Source organism: Martes martes (assembly GCF_963455335.1).
Source record: "Martes martes genome assembly, chromosome: 14".
In the NCBI taxonomy this organism is placed as follows: Eukaryota; Metazoa; Chordata; class Mammalia; order Carnivora; family Mustelidae; genus Martes; species Martes martes.
In genome coordinates, this window is record NC_137902.1 from 70,055,676 (window position 1) to 70,073,317 (window position 17,642).

A 17,642-nucleotide genomic window follows, 5' to 3' on the forward strand; every position below is an offset into this window, starting at 1 on the left:
TAGCACACAGAATAAATTCGTAGAATAGTCATTAATATGTTTCAAGATATATTGATGTCCTTCTGAATCATCTCTTTTTCCAGGCCAACGACTGTTTTTAAAAAGTAAAATTTGTTCATTGCTAGGTTACTTTAAGATCTGTGTTAACAAAAGAAACTTTAAGGCCCTGGTAGTTCACAGGCAGGAATTTTACTACATGGTAAATTCTTGCTGTTTCTGAATGTCAGAATTAGTGAAATCAATCAGCACAGGGATAATAGGATTTAAGAATAATGACAGAGACATGTCACCACATGCAGACGTTACTAACAGAAATGGAGGTTCCGTATCAGGCATGAAAAGAAGTCCTCACGGTAGGAGTCAGTTTCCTGAGTTGTTTCAAGAATAGCTGTGCCACAGGGCATATGCCAAGAGGAGAACAGACTTGGATTATTTGTCTAAAAATTAAGCTCTGTTTCTTTCCTTCAACTCAGGGGGAAATAAGACAAAGTTTTAAAACGCAGTAGCAAGGATTGATGAGTTGTGGTGTTATTAATGGTGTACATTCCAAGTCAGAGAGAATCTTAAGAGTCAAAATGAACCTGAAAAAAAGAGTAAGAAATTGTGTTAGTGTTTCTTTTCTATAGTTTTATAAATAGCAACATATAGATACATATATTATATACAGAGAGAGATATGAATCACCTTTATGTGTTTTTTTTTTTTTCAAATACTCTTAGCTTATACTCTCAAAATAGCTCAGAAGATAGGTAAACAAGACATGGCCAAGGTTTTCAGGAGGATGTCAGAAACCACTGGGTTTTCAGAAGCAGAACTACCAGAAGTTGGTTCTTGAAGTCTGGTTGCAAAAAAATAAGTAACGAGGAACAGGAATCAGCAGAGGTTACTCATTCGGCTGGTAGAAAGGCAGTGAGGTACTTAACAATTCCAGCTGGGTTCATGTTCCTGCATAAAGTGTTACTGTTTCGAGATAAAAGCATCCTTGAATCTAGTACAAAACACTTCAAGGTGCTGATATGTGTTTATATGCTTTATACATATTGATATGCTATTGTATGCAAGTTATGTCAGAGTATGAAGACAAAAATACACCTTGAAAAAAGTTATTAGTTTAAATGTACTAGAAAATGTCATTGTTGTCTGTTTCTCACTAGTGTATACTTGTATGCCATATGTGTATTTGTGGTCATGTATGTTTACATTGTTTTTTCTTGATGTTAAATTTGCAAATAGGTCCCACCTGGTGGAGTTCCTGTAGGTATTGGGTGTTTATTTTGAGTTTGTTCTGTTGTGAATTGCTGTGGTTATTTCTTAGCTCTTTTTTAATTTTCTACTACAAGTAGACTGTTAATTCATGATCACTTATACAGAAATCTACAACTACCATAAATATGTATATGCTTGTAGATGTAATTGAAATGTATGTTCCTCATGTTATTGGTTAGAGTAGAATGAATTGTGCGGAACCCAAAGTGCAGCTGAACTTTAGCAAAGATTATTCAGTTGTTAAATGTTTTTTCAGTCCATGACAACCGTGCATAATTCATCACAGTATTCTTTCTAAAAGATTCTAAGTGTGGAGCTGAAACTTTTTGAACAAGTTTCTCTGAAGACAACCACTGCTGACCAATTCAAATTGATAGATGAGATTAATTTTTTTGTCATTTCTTATTATACTTTATAATTCATGTATGCCCATAAGTATGCATATGTATGTATATGCACATATACTCACATTTCTGTGTTATATGTGTGTATATATATATGACAATGCATATAAACTTGTGTGTGTGTGTGATATGATATTTTAATTCTTGTTGGAAGCCCAAAGTTGGCTTTAAATCCAATTACTTATTATATTTGAATGTCTTTCTTCTATATGATGGGATTTCTAATTCTACATTCACCTGTTTGTTTACATTTGCATATGTGTTTACCTTTGCCTTCCTTTTTTTATTTTGTGCTGAAGTGAGCATCAGAGTTTATTTTACCCTCCCAGAAAATAATACACAAATCAGTGAAATGATGTATTTATGATATATACTGAATGTATATTGTAGACAAAATAATCTACCATTTGTCTGAAGGAAAAAAGAACATTTATTAATCAACCTTCTTTGTACATATTAATTAGTTAAAAAAACTAATATGTATTTTAAACAAATTTATAGACACAAGGAATACATAAAATCTATTGTCCCTATCAAAATAGTAAGCCAGAATGTTATCGATTTACACCCATAATATACCATGCCTGAAACTAGTGTTAAAAATAAATCCAAGTGTTAAGCTTTGAGTAACAACTAGCTAAATATTTCCAAATATGTATTCTTAAATTCTTAAATTCTTGTCCTCAAAGAAACATCCAGATATTCACCAATGGGATCTACAGATACAATATATAGATATATATAGATTTGAAAAAGTTGGTACGTGACATGTTTATAAAATTTGCAAGTTAAAATTTAATCAAAGGTTAACTGAGCAGGACAGATTAAAATGAGCTAAGAGATGTCGTGGACAATTGTAGCTTTCTGCGTTCTGTTATCTCTTTACAAAAAAATAATCTGCATGTCTGGGAAGTGTTACTTTACTCCCCAGTTATTACAACAGGACTTGAAGTGAAGACAAATTATCCAAAGGTCTTTAATGTTTCTAGTTATCAAATACAAGTGTCTGTTTATGAGGTCCTGGTGTGTATATTGTCTTCAAATGCAAAGCCTTTGACAGTGAAAAACTTGCATCTTCCGTCAACTGGGAAAGGGTCTATGTTATTTGGGACACAAGCATATTATGCAGTTTTACATACGCACATGCTGGTCCACAAGCCAACATTCACTGCAGTTTTGCACCCTCACAATATCTAGCATTAAAAAAAAAGTGCCTACAACATGTGTTGAGGATGTGCATGAATATATCTAACAATTCTACTAACAGAGGCTCCAGTTGAAAGGAAGAAAAGAAATTGGGAAAATGTTCATTATATTCCAGTAAAGAATGACCAAAGTACTTGAATAAAGGGAAAGAAGTAAATATTTGCTTTATCAGGTCCCATAGCAGAGCTTACTCACTTTGAATTACTGGGTGTTTCAAGTCTGAGCAAAGGAAGCTATTCTTTAGCACCATTATGAGTAAATTCAGAGAGCACAAAAAAATATATGAATTTAACAGGCTAGTGATTTTACCCTGATTGTTAAAATCAAGGACAAACATTAAAAAATGACAGACACTCCTATTTATTTAGGTTTTTTTGTGGTTGTTGTTCATTGAATCTGCATTCTGACTTTTCTGCTCATTTAAAAATAATCATTGGATTTTATGACAATTGACTTTAAAGTAGACAGTAAGAAGCAACCTCAAAATGTGGTTCAAGATACATTGAGTTTACATGCATTTTATAATCTATTTTTAAAACAAATATTTTAACTTATTAACTAACATGCTTGATTATCCAAACACCCCACCTGCTAGCCATGCTGACCAACGGAGGTCATCACCCTGACATGGAGCCTGACGTTCCTGCTTGAAAGTATCCAAGGAAAGCCTCTGACTTTTCACAACTCTTAACAACCTTGATTATTTTATAGTCAAGAAACCAGTGGAAATTATTATATATAGCATTATTTTTTCTTGTTCCAGGATCAATAAATGTAACACTGAACTGACATCACAATCATGGACATAGAAGCTACAATAGTACATCTAAATTCTATCTCCTAATGAGATGTTACAAATATTGAACTTGTGTTCGGTTCAAATGAAACCATTCATTTCAAAGTTGTTTGAAACATACCTATTGCATTTTTAAAAAGGTATATAGGTTACAGTATCTGTGGATCAAGCCATGCCTACCTTTTAATATAGTAGGACACATTTCAACTTTCTCATTTACACATAGAAATTTTTAAAAGGTCAGTTCTAATTTTTTAATCAAATGAACATGTCTTTAACAATTCCAAAGTCTATAGTCTGCCCTCAGCCCCTGATTTCAGATTTGGAAAAGTACTCTATGATATTAGATTATATTTCACACTGTGCTATGCATCATATGTATTTTTTCATTTGAGTCTAGTTGACACATGCTATGACATGAGTTTCCGGTCAACTTCTCTATGTGTTATGCTGAGCTCAGCACATGAGTAGGTCCCATCTGTCACGCACAGTGGTCTTACAGGACCAGTGACTATCCCCTGTCCTGTGCCTTTCATCCCAGGACTTACTCATTCCATAACTGAAAGCCTGTTATATATTATAGGCTCCCCTTAGCGCACAGTATTTTTATAGTTGCCAAAACCTTTAGAAACACCTCACCTCCCTGTGTCGAGTCTGTTGATATTGTTTTTGTAAAGCTTTGTCCATAGTCCTGTTTCCCACTATTCATTTCTCTTCCCCACCTGCCTTCTTACTCTACCACCAGACACCAGTCCTTGTCTCCCCACTTATATCCTTGTTCTTTCTCTAACAGGCAGAGATTAATATCTTATCTTTCAGGACGGCAGTAAGACTGTGAAGGGTTTCCAGTGCATAGTTAATTATCTCTGTTTTGAGCTCTTGTAACCCCTTCTTCTTTATGTATATGCCATTTTTCTGAACTCTTATCGGACACAATGCAGCCAATTCATATATCTTCAGTCTAATCATCTGAAATTTTTAAATTAAAATAAACATTATGTTTCCTTTGGATAGCCTTTCCAGCATTAAAATAAGAAAAAGCAAGCATGATATTTATAGGTAATGAATTATACATAACCAATTTTATTTATTTTACATTAAATGTGAAAACAAGAGTAATAGGCGTATGTGCAGTTTATTACTACAAATGAAGTAGTTATACAATCCTCCAGCTAAAATTTTGGGCTGCAGTTTTCTTTTCTTGCATTTATTTCTTATGCCTCAAGTCCGATGAAGTTCTGGAGAATATTGATATTAAATAACCAAAAAGAATATATTCATTTGGATTGTTACCTATCCTATTCTTTTCCTTTTATTCACATTAAGTGTACTCATACTCACTCTGCTATGGTGTTTTCCACAAAAGTGGTCATTGTCTTTGCATAATTCAGCTCAGTGATGAGTGAATGTCTAGTGAAACCTATCTTGTCTTTGGACTATTATAGTCATGCATAGTTTTGTAATAGATTTGCAAAATTAATCTCCAGTTAATGAGCTAATAGCTACATTGTGTATTCAACATTTTAAATAATGACATTCCTTTTTTCAAAGACGAAAGACCCAGAGCTTCACCTTTTCCTGAATGATTACACCTCAGTCTTCACCGTTACACAAACTGGCATCACTCGCTACCTCACCTTACTTCAGCCAGTGGACAGGGAAGAACAGCAGACTTACACTTTTTCGGTAAAAGGATTTCATATACACATTTATGTGTGTGTGTGTGTGTGTGTGTGTGTGTAAACAGATATCTGTTTAAAACTGAAGAAGTCAATAATTTAGAAGGAAAATGCAATATTTTCAAGGAATTGAGAATTAAGATTCTCAATAATAAAATTCTTCACATGTATTTTTTTTCTGTTTTATAAGTTTGTACAACTGTGTTAACATTCTTTCCAACAGAGGAAAAATAATTTTCAAGATGGAAACAGGAAAATAGGAGTCTCGTTTTTCACCATACACTCATAATTGACTTAAATTTGAGATACTATCATTTAGAATCCACAAATAATTATTTCCTAACACTTATTTTATTTTAACTTATTTTTTTGTTATTACATTTTAAACTTTGTCATGGGGTTAAGCCACTGGGATGATCCCTGCACCCCCCAAACCCATCCCACCCCTCCCCTGGAAACATATGGCAATGTCTGCAGACACATTGGCCATCACTACTGTGAGAGGTGCATTTCGTATCAGGGAGGGAGACACTAAAGATTCTGGTAAGCATCTTATAACACACAGGACAGGGCCCCCTCCACCAAAACAAATAAGTATCTGATGGAGAGATCCTAGTTTAGGTTAATCAAGAAAAAAGAGAAAAGAAAAGTGAGGGGAGGTTATTCAAGCTGTAATTGTAAATAGTTACCAAAAAATAGAAATATTTTTGTGTCTCTATGAAAAGCACGGTTGAGAAGTGAATATAGATGAAAAGAAAGTTGTATTATCTGACTTTCTGAGATGAATTTTATTCAGATATAAGAGAAAAATGAGCTGATAGAAAAGTAGAGATTGTGGGACTTACATAGGATTTCCTTCTGAGAGCCAGAGCTTCCAGAAACCTGACAGGTAAAACTTAGATACAAAGTGGGTTTCAGGAGTCATTCAGAACAAAGATGGCGGTGTTATAACGCTGATTTTGTTTTCAGACCTTCCTAAAATGTTAATGGTGTAATTACAATATTACTATTAACTAATGGCACTAAGTCCTATAAAAATTGCCACTTAGTGAATTACCAGAAAAAGACATCACATCTCTAGGGCACCTACTTTCTTGTGTGATATAAGTATGTTGACTATAAACACTTCTATGGCATTGTATACAGAATATAGAAATGTGAAGAATAACTTCCTATTTTTTTTTAAATTTTAAAAAATTAAGTAGTAGTTAACACCAACAATGTTACTGGCTCACCCCAGGGCTCTAACACATTTTGCACATCTGCTTCTTTAAAATGTGCTTGGAATTGGATACATGAAAAATAAAACTATCCTCTATAATCACCTCTGCTTGTATGTACTATCGTAGGTCTTTTTCCTTTTATCCACGAAACATTTTGGCACCCATTTAAAACTGAAATTATATATAAGAAATGTCTTAAATCGTAAGAGTGAATTCTGTGCTGCTTCTGTTCGCATGACTTCTCTGTTACATGTATTTTTCTCTCCCCAAAGATAACGGCATTCGATGGTGTGCAAGAAAGCGAGCCAGTCACTGTCAATATTTGGGTGATGGATGCAAACGATAACACTCCGACCTTTCCTGAAATATCGTACGATGTCTATGTGTATACAGACATGAGCCCCGGTGACAGCGTCATTCAGGTAACTGCCTGTGTGGTGTGCGGATTCACACGAGGCCGTTAATTCCATGGGCATTATGCAATGTGTACGTTAAGAAACTGCTGAAGAAGTTTAAGTGAGCTCAGACTCATGGTATGGCATAATTGAGTTTAAGAACTTTAGATTTATGTTTATTTTTCAAATAAAAGTGCAACTATATGCACTTTATTTTTTTAAGCTTTTATTTATTGAGGTGGGAGGAGAGCACAGAGAGGGAGGGAAGCAGACTCCCCACATAGCAGGGAGCCCAATGTGGGACTCAATCCCAGGACCTTGAGATTATGACCTGAGCTGAAGGCAGACGCTTAACTGACTAAACCAGTGAGGCGCCCCATTCCACTTTAAAGTGGAATTAATTAGTTACTAAATGCAAACATAGCTATTTGAAGAAATTTTTAAAATTTTAATGTACCAAATATATTTACTTAATATAATAATATATTTAACACCCTGAAGTTTCAAGTATTAGACATACAGTTGAAAACTTCCAATTATTTTGAACTTCTGCAAATATGGGTTGAATTTCCCTTGGTAATAAAGACAGAAGACTGCCTTAATAAATTAGTGGATAATACTGTTAGACAGTGGTTACCCAGACATAAAATGGAATCATTGCAACAGGGAAAAATTAGAATTGTGTAGTAAGTGGTGTCTTTGAAAACACAGAAACTGGGCAAAATCTTTCTCCTTGATTTGTCTTATTTCTATTATTAACTGTGTACTTACTGCATTTAAATTAATTATAAGTTATCTTAAAATATGTGGTTTTTTTGTGCTTTTTTTGTATTTTGAGTATAAGTCATAGAGAAGTCATAATACTCTTCCTTGAGGATTTTTTAGAAAGAGTGGAGTCTAGCACTTTCCAAACTGACTGTGCTGCGAGTTAATGAGGGAGCTGTTTAGAAATACAGACAACCAAGATTTCATGTCCACTTTCCTGGATCTGAAGCTTTACTAACAATACATACATTACTGATAATTAGAAAGCGAACCCTAAAAGCTTCAGCTGCCCAACCATGTAAAGATCACTTATGTAGATTATCCTCTAAATTTGAGAGTCAAACTCAATAATTCGAAGTAACTTTCAGGCCAGGAAGGCCATGATTCTATATATTTTCAGTGTATTTGCATAGCTCCAAATTAGTAGTAAATTACATATTACATATTACATAACAATTACGTATATTACACAAATTATATATTACATAACAATTACATTATATCATTAGGGTCATATAAAGGGTTAGCGAAAGGCTGGAAATTCGCCTGTACCTGCTTGCATGTATGAAAACCTTCAACTGCATCTGGTATTAGGGGAAAAGCAACGGCACATTCCATTCCTATCTTGTCTCATTTTGACGAAATTCACCCTTTCAGCCTTTTGCCTTGAGGGTAGAACTCTGTTTAGGTTATTTCTGCATCCATAGCCTCTGTACCCATAATGCCTAGCACCTAGTACATACTCAGTGTAGTAGATGCTCAATAAATGTTTATCCAAGGGTGACAGAGGGAGACTTGCAGGCAAGTGGTATGAATGAATGAGAAGGTGCAAAAATGCTGGCCTTTATTTCTAGTCAACTGGTGGACCTAGAGAGCTACATTTATCTTTACCTTGGCACTTACTACAAAAGCAGCAAAATTACAGTTTATACAGATAAAGGAATGACTATCATCGTCATGTTCTTATTTAATAAGACCTGATTCTCATCTCTATAATAACATAATTGAAAGTAAAAGTAAGTATATATATATTTATGTATGTGTGTATATATATATACGTATATATATACACACACACACACACAAAAAACAACCAACCAGCAGGGAACTGGAAAGTGTAACTAAGAAAATCATAGCAATTATTTGGTGGAAACAGCTCAAAAAATGTTTGCCTTGGGGGATCAAAAGCTTATTTCTGGCATTTGCAGGCTGCAGAAGTTAATTTCCCTATGTACCTCTTTATAAAATAGATCTTTTCTTGCCTTTAAAGATTCATATTTTGTATATCTCCCTGAACCACACAGATTATGAAGATATTGTTTGCATCTCTATGGCTTTGTTTTTTTAAAAATTATTTAAGCACCAAGAAATGAAACATTATAATTAGTATTTTAAATGTTATTCCCACTATGTGGTAACAGGATGGCATGTCTCTAAAACATCCTCCAGGGGCCTAGAAATGAAAGGAAATACATTTCCTATGAAGAGAAAGATTTGTAAATAAAGCAAAATGACTCAGAACCGTGGCCTGCCCCTGCCTCATAACAGTCTCTGAAGAGGTTCTGGCTGCTCCCACCCCAGCCTCTCACCAGCCTGCCTTTCCCTGCTGACCCCAAGATCAACTTGTTTATGTTTGGTTAGTATTCTTATGTCAAAAACAGTGAGAGGGGCACCTGGGTGGCTCAGTCAATAAAGCGCCTGCCTCGGCTCAGGTCATGATCCCAGGATCCTAGGATCGAGTCCCGCATTGGGCTCCCTGCTCTGCGGGAAGCCTGCTTCTCCTCTCCCTCTCCCCCTGCTTGTGTTATTTCTCTTGCTGTGTCTCTCTCTGTCAAATAAATAAATGAAATCTTTAAAAAAAAAAGTGAGAATATTAGAAGCAAAGGGAACAGTGAGTACTAATCATAGAGCACCTTGGATAACAGCTTTTAAGTATATTTTATTTTATTTGTCAGAGAGAGAGAGAAAAAGAGCACAAGCAAGGGGAGAGGAAGGCAGAGGGAGAAGCAGACTCCCCACTGAATGGGGATCCCAATGTGGAATCGATCCCAGGACCCTGAGATCATGACCTGAACCACCCATGTGTCCCCAGATTTTAAGTATATTTTAATCGGATAATTTTAAATCTATCATTTTCAATGCAACTGTAAGACTTTCTTGGTGCAATGTCGGTACCTACTCAACTATTTGAGTCTACCCCCTTCTTGTTAGGAGGGGCATGTAAGAAGTGGATGGGTTGGTCAGAAAGATGTGAGGAACCAGGTCCTTATTACAAATTCTGTTATAAATTGGTCCTCTAACTTTATTATCTCCGAGGCCTGAGTGTTGTAAATAGAAGAGTGGCTCATGAGCTACATCTGGTAGAGCACTGCCCCAAACCAGCATCTGCGTCCTTCATACCTGGAAATGAAGTGATTCAGATTACTAGCATATCTTATGTTTAGGGGGAGATTACTGGCGTGAGTGAGAATGATTTTTTTGCATGAAAGAAAGTCTTGGGGGCACCTGGGTGGCTCAGTGGGTTAAGCCTCTGCCTTCGGCTCAGGTCATGATCTCAGGGTCCTGGGATCAAGAGCCGCATCGGGGGGGGGGTCTCTGTTCAGCAGGGAGCCTGCTTCCCCCTCTTGCTCTGCCTGCCTCTCTGCCTACTTGTGATCTCTCTCTCTCCCTCTGTCAAATAAATAAATAAATTCTTAAAGAAAGAAAGAACATCTTATAGGCCATCAAAGAACTCCTACAGGGTGACACTCATGGATATCACGCTCTGTTGTCCTAGGTCTCACTCCGCACATTACTGGTTTTCTCGAAAAGCCAATTGCTCGATATTGAAGATAGATATTTTGATATATAATTTTAATATTTTGAAGATGTAGGTTTTCCTATCAGTAGCTACCTCTCCAGTCCACACTCCATAGATGCTCTTCCTAAACTCTCACAGCTTTCATCAGTGTTCTTGATCCTAACTGAATAGAGAGATTGCCCTGAGCAGCCTTTGAAAATGGGGATGCCTCGACTCCATCCTGCCATGGTTTTATTTCAGCCATCTGACCACTCACCGTAGAGCCCCATTGGGAGATTCACCTAACAAAACAAAGCAACTCTGATATATGGCCAGTTTTGAGAAAACTCATCTTTACCCTTAATAAGATTTCGTACTTTGGAAAATCGAAATTGCTAATCCGTGAAGATGGAGTCTCATATGGAGCTGAGTCCTTTGATTCTTACCCCACCTCTTTCCGGTTTTCTCATTCTCCAGTTCCTATCTTCTGACCCACTTCTTACTCCTCCTTGCTGCTTTAACATCTCCTCCCCCACCTTCACCCATGCTCTACTCTCATTCTGCTCCGTTCCCTTTCTTTCACTACAGCAATGTCCTCCTCTTTCCAGATTCCTTCCTGTCCATCTATAAACACCCTCACATCTCCCCCTGACCTGGTCTAAATGCTCCTCCCGGGGAAGACCTCATGCTGCTGTCCCACTCTCGTATGTTCAGTCAATAGAGTCAATGGATACCCTTAGAGAATTTATTAATTTATTACTTCATAGTTATTAATTGCTATTCTATTCTTTTACTCACATTATACTGTGAGAATCATACAAAATCATAAATCTGATGAGTCTCTCTTTAATTGTCAAACACAAAAGCATTTCTCACTCTTTCATCTAGGTAAAACTCTCATCTGTCCCATTTTATGGAAAACTCGTTTTCATCCCACCTCTCTGGTGACTAAAGGACTTTGTTGCCAGCTCCTTGTTCACTTCTTTTTCTTTAAATATCCGCATTCTCCAAAAATAAATATGCAGTGCTCTGTTTCATGTATTCCCACGTTTTTAGTCATTACCACAACATATTGTCATGTCTCCCAAGATTCAATGCCCTGTGGCTACCTCAACATCCAGCTGGCATTCCAAGGATCTGTTGTAGGGGGGAGTACAGGTCTTGGTTAGGAACTTCAGACTGGACATACTCCAAGATAAATTAGCTAATCCACGGTCTTTCATCTAATACAGAAACACATGCAGACTCAGACACGCACACCCTGTCTCCATTGGAGGCTGCTACCTTGTGAAGGGGGCTGTTGATCTAAGATTACACAGGCTTTAGCAGCCACCTCCGAGTCATTTCTCATCCCTCTCCTTCCCCTGCCCACACACAGGTGATGGTCCAGGTGCCGAAATCGCTGTTCCAAAATGGATCTGTCATTATTTGCCTTTCTGTTTCTATGGCCTGCTGGAAATTAGGCTACGAGGGTGGACTCTGAGTGGTAACTCCATTTCCACAGATGCCCCCCATGTTCTTATTCTGCAACACAAATCAGGACAGGTCTTCCCTACCTGAGGAAGAGCCCAATCTCCACACATGCCTTCAAGAACATCCCTGTAATGCCTCACGTTCTTCTGTCTCAGCTCCTGCTACATCCCCCAAGTAATCGACATTGAGATCCTAGAGATGGTTCTATTTTGTTCCTTATGTTTGACTCCAGGATGGACTATCCCTTCCCATTCTGAGTCTGTCGACATCTCTCTCAAGTTTCAAGGTTTGATCCAAATGATGTCTTTTTTTTTTCATTTTTTAACACAGAGCTCAAATGTGACTTTTAAGTAAAGCCTTTATTTCTCCTAGCAAGTCTGAATTAATGGTTCCGTGCACCATCCTCCACACGTCCAGCTAGAGCTTCTACCTGGCACACAATTTATCGTGTCCTGCATGGTGTTTAGCTCACATGTGTCTGTTTACCCTGCTGACCTGAAAATTCCTCCAGAACACGGACTCTTAATGATACCTAACCACCAGTGCTCAGCACAATCCCTTCCTTGTGGTAGGGCTTCACCAAATAGCCATGGAATTGATTCCCACCATGCTCTCTCAGTCAGTGTACAAAATCTCTCATTCTAGAAATGAATTCTGTTTGGAATTCCCATAGATGAAGTGTTGCCCACCACCACCCCCAGTCCTCTCCTAACTCCACAGCCTCAGCGAGGCCATGCCTTTCCTGCTCTTCAGACAGAAGACACTTGACACTGGCACATTTCTCTTAGTCAGGCTGAGTCACAGGTCCCTGAACAGTACAGCTGGAAATGACTTTGAAAATGTTTCTTGTTCCCAGGCTCATTTGATAAAGAATTTGAGTGAACACGCTGATAAAATGATCGGTCCCAAATCACAAAGTTTATAAGTGACAGAGGTGATACTGAATCCAAGTTATAAACGATAGACTCTGGACCTGGACGAGCTGCGTCCCCTTCTGCCCCTTTGTGACCTTATGTGACTCTGGACAAATAGCTCAGTCCTCTGTACTCAGGTTTTTTACTCTTTAGAAAGGTGATAAATATAGTACCAGCTTCACAAAGGTGTTCTGAGTGTTAGTTCTATAAGCTACCAACATATGTGCACTTTGCAAATCCATTGTATATAAATGTTATCTAGTTATTAGTATTATCAACAATTCTCATGGATTATATAAAACACTTATGATTATTAATAGCCTTTACCACCTTATTTGTGAATATCCTTATGTGTCATGTGTATTATACTCTGAGGAGGACACATAAACACAACATATGAAAGGATATACTGAAATTCTTTTTTTATGATTTCCAGCATTATAAACAAAATCAGGATAAACCCATGTGGTGTTTTAAACAGTTTATTTTATGTAAAATAATGAGAGTGTTCTCTGTGGTATATGTGTGCGTGAGAGTGTTTGGGCTTGTGATATCATGACTCAAGTTTGAGGGAGGGTTCCGTTTATGTTAAAGTCTTGGTGGAGTTCAGTATTTCAGCAAATCCCAGATAACGATTTGATGGGCAGACCATGCAGAACTGTTAAGCGTATTTTCACATTTATATACAATTTTCATTTATTTTTGATGTTTGAAAGAATTCAGTTTTACCGAAGACCACACAATTTCTTGCCCAAACCCACCTGCATGAGAATGAAAACAAATACCTAAAATTGCATGGGTTCCTCATGTTGAAGCTGAGACTCTGTTATACCATCTGAATTCTGTATACGTGGAGGGCACTCCCCACTTGTGAGAAAGCACCACCTTCCCCATACTTGCAGGTTGGAAACCAGAGGTAGTCCTGGCACAGTCTCACTTCCCCTCTCCTCTCCATCAGTTACCAAGTCCTACTGATTTCCCCTTAGCCACCAATCAAATGTATCTACTCCAGCCTCTTCCCTCCGCTATCCTCCTCCACAAGCTACCATCAGCTCTTTCCCGGGACCTTCCAGCACCCTCCTCTGGTCTCCGGGTGTATCTCCTCTCCCTGGCGTCTCCACGTCTCCACGCAGCCCCTACAGGACTCCTGTGAATAGGAGAGCAAAGCAGTAATTGTGGTGCTGACACCTTCAGGGGTTTTCCACAGCTGTCAGAATAAAGCCCAGTCACTATCCTGCCTAACCAGTCTGCTGATGACTCTCCAGTTTCCATCTTGCCAACCATCTTTCTCTGGCTCTTTTAATGCGAGCACTTCTATTCACATGCTTTTCGTCATTAGGATCTCAATTTACATGTCACCTCCTCAAAAAAAGCCTTCCTGGACTCCTTTCCTACATTATATTCCCTCTGTTATCCCAGAGCAGCCTGATTCTTCCTTCATAGCGTATTTCCAAATTTATTATAATTTTATGATCCGTTTCTCTTATTAGGTAATAAGCTCAAGCAAGCTCCCATGATGTGTAGACTTTGTCAGTGTCTCCTTTTTGTCTCTTGTTTCACTGCTGTTTGTATACAACATCAGGCAGGGCACCTGGTCCATAGTAAACCTTCTATAATTTTTCGTTTAATGAACAAGTGGTTAAAGAACTAATGAGTGCATGTGAAAGAAGTGTTCTTTAACTTAGGTATGAGTGTTGGGAAATTACCTATATTTCAGGTTAAAGTGATTTAAGCATTAATCAGCTAAACTGCAGGGGGATTAGTGTCTCTAGGACATCATAATTCCTAGCTTGATTATCCAGAAGAATCTCTCCAGCAAAGGCTCTTGAGACGCTGAACAGTCTGACTAAAAACATGTCATGAGAAAGCACTTGCATTTTTTGGAGAAGCCGAAGTGAATAATTAACACACGTATTTGAAAGTCATTCACTGTGTTGGGAGAAGTGCCTAGGACTGTGCCAATCATAAGGAATAAAGGAACTACTAACATTTAATTTCTGACCTTCGGTAATCACTAATGTTGTGGGAAGAGTGGCATACAATACTTTTGTTTTTTCATGATGATAAATATGGCTCGTATCATCTGGTTAAACACTACAAAATTTTTAACATCTCAATTGCTCTGAAGTCCTTAAGAGTTATGTTGGGTAGAGTAAGTTTTCCCATTTGATAAACTTGGGGAAAATATTAATGATATCAATACAGTGATCACAGACATCTGCATTTTGGACTTGCATAGCTAAAAAATAGTCCTCGCATTTGGCTTTTATATTATTTTTCGATTGCCATCCCCCTTTCCTGATATACTTAGAAACCCAGCTTTTCAAAGAAAATATATTTGTAAAAGGTGTTACATTGTTTTCTTTCATGTTTATCTAGCATGTTTTGGGTGGCCACAGTGAAAGCTGTCCATGGTCAGTTTTAATAATGGATGCTTAAATGTTTGTATTTTTGTAAAGCTTTAATTGTGTATGATTGCTTTCAATATCATTTATGTGGTATGTTTTTAATTTTGACAATATTCTCTTTCATCATTACAGTTCTAGATATTGCCAGTTTACTAGATAATTGGCTTGAAATTTGGAAACTAGAAGAAACAAAAATGTGTAAAGTGTTTTTTTTTTCTTTTCTGTGTATCACCAAAGTTTGTTTGCCTTTTTTCAGGTACTGTTTCAGGGAAAAAAAACAAAACAAAACAAAACAGAACAAAACAAAACAACAAAAAAAAACTGTTTCCCTTTCAACTCCTTCTTGTAGTAAATTCTGTTAAAATGTCAAAGCATAGTCATTTGAGTAAAAGAAAAATGCTTGCATATTGAGATGTTTCATAGACAGGGAATATTAGAAAAAAGCCACTATTCCAAATAGAGCAGTAGGGATTTCTTGGAAGCCTAGTAAACTTACTCATTCAGTTTGGCAAATAAAACAAGTGAAAACACCAACTAGAAAGCCCTAATATACATGCATATTACAAACATACATTGTATATGTATATTCTTAGACAAATTATAATTTAATGTGTATAGATTTTAATGTACACGATGCTAAACTAGAGGCCTGAAAAACACAATGAAGAAAACACAGTGCTAACCCTTGAGAAACACACACACACACACACACACACACACACACACACGTATAGTAAGAGATGACCCTTATTCACAGTGAAGTAATCAGAAAATATCATAAACCATTCTTGATTTTTTTTAAATTACATGGAACAGACTAAGAATACAATGAGAGTTCATTAAACATGAGTGGAGAGGGGAGGATGGTCTGGTAGGGCTTGAATAGCCGGGAAGGTTTCATTGATGGTGAGAACTCCATGAACCTAGCAGGATGATTAGTGCTCAGACAGGCAAGGTTACTGGAGGTGGATGTGTACAGCCAAAGGCATGGGATCTCATGAGGCATTAAGGATACCACTCAGAATGCGGTTGGAGATGGGAGGAACCGAATGGTAAGAGATTTGCATTTCTTTTACTAAGTCAAGTATGCCTTGGTTTCTTCTTCCACGCCCCTATCATTACAGGCATTTCTGGACCTTGTCATATCTTCTTATCCTTCCCTACTAGTACATTTTCTAAAGATACTTTTCTTTCCTGCCCGCTCTTCTAGAACACAAGCTGACAAACAGAAAATATTCTATCTGTATCTTCTGCACTTTAGAACGTGGTGTCTGGCACAGATTAAGGTCTGAATAAATAGATCAGTTTACCTATCAGTTAAAGGCAAATCCCACATACCTGAGTAATTCATATTGGGCATTGTAGACAATGTAAGATTTCTTGAAGAAGTATTTAAGAGGTCTTTCAGATGATGAGTTAAGGTCTGGGCTATGGAATTTGCTGGATGCTGACTTTGAGGAACTCTTTCTTGGAGTCAGTGAGGGTAGAAACTGAGCATGGGAGAGCATAGCAGCTTGAAAGCATTCACGGTTCCAGGGTACAATCTCAGAGTCTGAGTAATGAGACTCAATGAAGCCCTATAAGAGGATTATGAAGTTGCCACAGAAAAGGAACTAGCTCTCCAAATTCTCGGGCAATATTGTTGCTGTTTTATTCTTGAGCTTTTCATCAGGCAGAGGAATGCCTAAATGAGAACTCCATCTCCAGTAACAATACTTTGGTCCATAAAAAATTAATTATTAATGTATCATTAATGAATTATACACCTGAAAGATCCCTTTGCTAAACACCTACTCTACTGAGGTGGCTGCCATCTTGGATTAGTCTAGGACATGCTGAACAGAAGAGGGGTGACCATTAGTCCTGTAAGCTTTTTTAGCTTCAAAGCATCACCAGCTCCCATTAAGGCTTTAGAGAGCATAATGTGGACATGATTAATTTACGCAATGCCCAGTTTGCTTGATCAACAGAAGTGGTCTTAGGTTCAGACTGACTGTCAATCCTGAGAACCAATAGACCTCTTGTAGGACCAAGTTTATTTAGCTTCAAGTGAGGATACTGGATAGACAACAACATAACACAGTGGAAGTCTTTTGACCTCTAAATACAACTTCTAATGCCTCCTAAGTCACCTGCACTTGGGATATATAATCCCCTTGATACATACATCAGAGACATTTTCCTGACAGTTTTGTTATAGCAACTTCCATAGTACCTAGTACATAAAAGGAAACTTACCAAAACACTGGTAAACACCAGAATATCTTTTACCTGGTAAGGAATTGGCATTTCCTCTGCAAAATACATTTCCAGCCATACCTTTTCCTAAGTAAG

The 17,642-nt window shown here is 37.3% G+C and overlaps 1 protein-coding gene across 5 annotated transcripts in view; it reads left to right on the plus strand.

Moving 5' to 3' along the window:
* PCDH15 (protocadherin related 15) overlaps nucleotides 1-17,642 on the plus strand; it is a gene marked incomplete at both ends in the record, with an annotated part of 820,110 nt that overhangs the window by 448,439 nt on the left and 354,029 nt on the right. For all 5 annotated transcript variants that reach the window (XM_080823084.1, XM_080823082.1, XM_080823083.1 and 2 more), the window contains 2 exons: nucleotides 5,224-5,358; nucleotides 6,847-6,996. In XM_080823084.1, the coding sequence (XP_080679210.1) occupies nucleotides 5,224-5,358; nucleotides 6,847-6,996 (285 nt within the window). The remainder of the gene's footprint in view (nucleotides 1-5,223; nucleotides 5,359-6,846; nucleotides 6,997-17,642) is intronic.